The sequence below is a fragment of the Mesitornis unicolor genome, unplaced genomic scaffold (assembly GCF_000695765.1).
Source record: "Mesitornis unicolor isolate BGI_N332 unplaced genomic scaffold, ASM69576v1 scaffold36642, whole genome shotgun sequence".
Taxonomy (NCBI): Eukaryota; Metazoa; Chordata; class Aves; order Mesitornithiformes; family Mesitornithidae; genus Mesitornis; species Mesitornis unicolor.
In genome coordinates, this window is record NW_010171927.1 from 1 (window position 1) to 3,772 (window position 3,772).

General features: G+C 63.1%; 1 protein-coding gene across 1 annotated transcript in view; it reads left to right on the forward strand.

The window, feature by feature from the left end:
- Positions 1-415: 415 nt before the first annotated feature.
- LOC104537352 (minor histocompatibility antigen H13-like) overlaps positions 416-3,772 on the forward strand; it is a gene marked incomplete at its 5' end in the record, with an annotated part of 3,841 nt that continues 484 nt past the window's right edge. Inside the window, 3 exons of the mRNA XM_010180201.1 lie at positions 416-557; positions 1,049-1,134; positions 3,431-3,620. Of these exons, the coding sequence (XP_010178503.1) occupies positions 416-557; positions 1,049-1,134; positions 3,431-3,581 (379 nt within the window). The remainder of the gene's footprint in view (positions 558-1,048; positions 1,135-3,430; positions 3,621-3,772) is intronic.

Genomic DNA, 3,772 nt, shown 5'->3' on the forward strand with positions numbered 1-3,772 from the left:
GATTCTGTGAAATGGTGTGGGGAAAAAGCTGGGGATGCTGGGAAGTGCTTGCGTGGTTGCAAATCGGTGCCCGGCTGCCTCTGGGTTGCTCCTTCCTACACTGGGAAGCTGCACCCACCGCCAGGCTGTAGCTTTCAGCCGTTGCCCCACACCGAAAGTCTGGGGAGCTGCCGGGAAGCGGCCGCTTCGTGCGGCTGCGGTGGTGTGGCCCCGCTCCCGCTGCTGTTGCACAGGCCCCGGGGTCTGCGCCAGCTCTTCCAGGTGTTTCCACCCACATCCTGCCTGCACCTGCTGGGAATCCCAGCTCCTGCCCTGCAATAACACAGCACGTGTGGGGAGCGGGGTGCAGGGATCCTCACCCTGGGAGGTGTCTGCGAGCGCAGGGTCAGCTCCGTTTCGGTCAGTGGCTCCCCAGCCCCGAGGTGACCGAGCTCTCTGCTCCCTTTCCCCGCAGCTTGAAGAAGAACACGCACACGTATTTCTACACCAGTTTTGTGGCCTACATCTTCGGGCTGGGCCTGACCATCTTCATCATGCACATCTTCAAGCACGCCCAGGTGAGCTCTGCCGTGCTGCCTGCTGCACATGCACGTCCCGAGCGGGACACGTCAGCTTGGCCACGGCCTTCCCGCACCGTGCCAGGAAAAAGCAGATGCATTCCTTCTCTTGGCATTGCCTTTTCTGTACCTTTCGCTGCCCGAAGCTTGCGTGGAGCTGAGTCCCGTTTGGGGCGAGGCTGCTTCAGGAAGCTGCGTTCCCAAGAAGTGCCCTGTGTTTTTGTGGCTCTTCACAACCAGGCTGCCCTTGCAGTCCTGCCCTCTGTGCCTACACACCATGGGTGCTGTCCTGGTCTGTGTGGGGGCCTCAAGGTGAGGGTTTTGTGCTGCTGCAGCTGTAACTTGGCTCTGGAAGCAGCTTTCTGGAGCATTAACCCTTGGTATGGTGCTGTGACAGACACCGTGGGGACAGGGGACAGGGCGAGCTCGCCTCATGCTGCCCCCGAGGAGCGGTGTGGTTTGGTGTAACAGCTTGTTTTTCACCCCGACAGCCTGCTCTTCTGTACCTGGTGCCCGCGTGCATCGGATTCCCGCTTCTCGTGGCCTTGGCAAAGGGAGAAGTAACCGAAATGTTCAGGTGAGCGTCGGCCGGGGCCGGGGCTGTTTCGCCCGCAGCGCTGGAGCGCACGGAGCGTGCAGATGTTCCCACGCCCGGGCACAGCTGGCGGGACGGGTTCATCCGGGCACGCTCGGGGTGTGCGTGTGCCCGTGGGTGGGTGGAGGGAGCGGGGCTGTGTTCGTACACGCCGGCCCTGGCTCCAGCCGCCTCCTCGGGAGCCTTGGTGCGGTACCAACGGGCAGGCGGCGTCTGGTCTTGCTTTACGCCCCGGTGACAAACCTTTCCCGTGCGCTGGCAGGCAGGGGAGGGTGGGACCGCACACCTGGTGCCGAATACTTGGTCATTGTGTCCCAGGGCCCGTGGGTGGGGGAGAATGGGGCTGGATCTGGCTCTGAGAGCAGCCAGGGCTGGTTTGAGCACATCCCAGGCTCCCTGCTCAGTGAAGGACCCTGGTTTGCAGCGGTCCCCCCTGCCTGGGGTCTGTAGGTGCAGAGGAAGGGGGCTGTGCTGTGCTGTTGCTCTGCAGCCCCTCTCAGCCTGCCATGCTCCAGGCATTTGCCATCAGCAGGCAGCTTCCTGCCTGACTTGTCTGCTCTGAGCCCTGCAGAGCATGGCCTGGCCCATCTGGGAGATGTTTCTCCGCTGAGTTTGGCTATTGGTTGTGTCCAAGGCTCAGTGATCACAGAATCCCAGAATATGAGGAGTGGGAAGGGACCTGGAAAGCTCCCCCGGTGCAACCCCTGCCACAGCAGGATCACCAGAGCAGTCACACAGGAACACGGCCAGGGCTTTGGGTGTCTCCACACAAGGAGACTCCACAACCTCTCTGGGCAGCCTGGGCCATGCTCCATAACCCTCACACTGACAAACTTTGGCCTCATCTTCAGCTTGAACCTCCTGTGCTCCAGCTTGGGACCATTGCCCCTTGTCCTGGCATTGGCCATCCCAGAGCAGAGCCTGGCTCCTTCCTCCTGACACTCACGATGGCCCAGTGCAGTTTAAGGATGGCTGAAGCAGAGAAGGAAAGGGAAACACCCGTCCCAAAGCAATGCTCCCTGCTCCGGAGCTCCAGGCTGCTCAGAGGGAAACCAGTGAGGGCTCTGGTGGCTGCACAGCAGGGCTGCGGCCGCCCTCGGCTCCTTCCCCTCCCTGGGATCCGCAGGTCCGCATGTTCCCAGCGGGCTGGCAGCTGGGAGCACCTGCCCCTGCTTTGATCTGCACTTCTGAGGATCGGTGCTGCAGGCGCTGGGTGTCCTGGGATCGTCCTTCCTGTGCACCTGGGATCCTGCAGCCCTGACTCACGCCGACAGCGCCAGGAAACTGGGGAGAGGAGCTGCGAGGCCGGCCCTCCTGGCAGCGACAGGCCCCGCAGGGAGCCTGGCAGCTGGGGCTGGGGGGTTATGGCCCCCAAACCCACTGCAGCCCAAAGCACTGCCCGCTATGGGGCTGCGGAGTCGCAGCCCTGACAGCCCCTGGGGTTGGACCCCCCTGAAGTCGCAGCGGTTGCAGGCAGAGGAAGTGGGACGTGACAGGGCTCGTGCCTGGGGGGCCCTGGCTCCCACTGCAGGAATCCCACCAGGTGTAGGTCCCCTGTGCAGCTCCGGTGCGTGCTGCTCCTCCCCACACTGCACGCAGCGAGCTGCCTGTGCGTGGGGTGTCTCAGTGGCCATAGCCTGCCCTGGGAGTGGGCAGTGAGGGTCTGGTGCTGCAGCGAGCGCAGGCACCGCTGTGGGGAAGGTAGGAGCAGATGCAGACCTGGCAAAGAGGTGCCAATGGGTGATATCTGGATCTGTTTCGTGGCTCCCAGCCCTGCCTCCCCATGCAGGCAGTTACCTTCACTCTGCCTCCATCACTGCAGCCACGCTGTCCTCAGCAGCAGGAAAGGGCCACCACATCGCTCTGCTTCCTGCACAGCCCCTGGCCGCTCTGCCACTGCCTTCCCAGTGCCCAGACCAGCTCTCCCGTGGGCTCTGGGTGCCTGGCTCTGCCCGTGCCAACAGGAACTGCCTTCTCTCCATGTCTCAGCCTTTGCTTTTCCATGCTCCAGCCCTGTCCGGGGGGCCTGTGGGCCAGAGGAGCCTGCAGGCACGGCCCCGGGGCCACCCCAGCCTGGGCTAGGGGACAGCAGCCGGAGGGGACAGCAGAGTGCCTGCGCTGGGTTTGCAGCAATCTCGCTCCAAAAACTCTCCTGCTTTTTATCTCTCTCTCTCTCCCCTCCTTTTCCTCTCTCTTTCCTCATCTTCTCTCTGTCCCCTCCTGCTTCCTCTCTCTCTCTCTCTCTCTCTCTCTCTCTCTCTCTCTGTCTCTCCTGCAGCTACGAATCCTCTGCCGAAATCTTGCCACACACACCGAGGCTCACCCACTTCCCCACCGTGTCGGGCTCGCCGGCCAGCCTGGCTGACTCCATGCAGCAGAAACTGTCCTGTCCCCGCCGCCGCCGGCAGCAAAGCCCCAGTGCCATGTAGCAATCGCACGCGGTGCCCTTTCTCTGTCGCTCTGGCCAGGTAGGGGCTGGGCCCTTGGGGCAGAGGTGGTGGCTGTCACCTCGCTGCTGTGGGGCCGCTGCTGTCCCTGGCTTTGAGGGGAGAGGATTTGGCATCCCTGTCCTTGTCGTGCTTCATGGGGGGGACGCATGGGGTATCCAGGACATCCAACA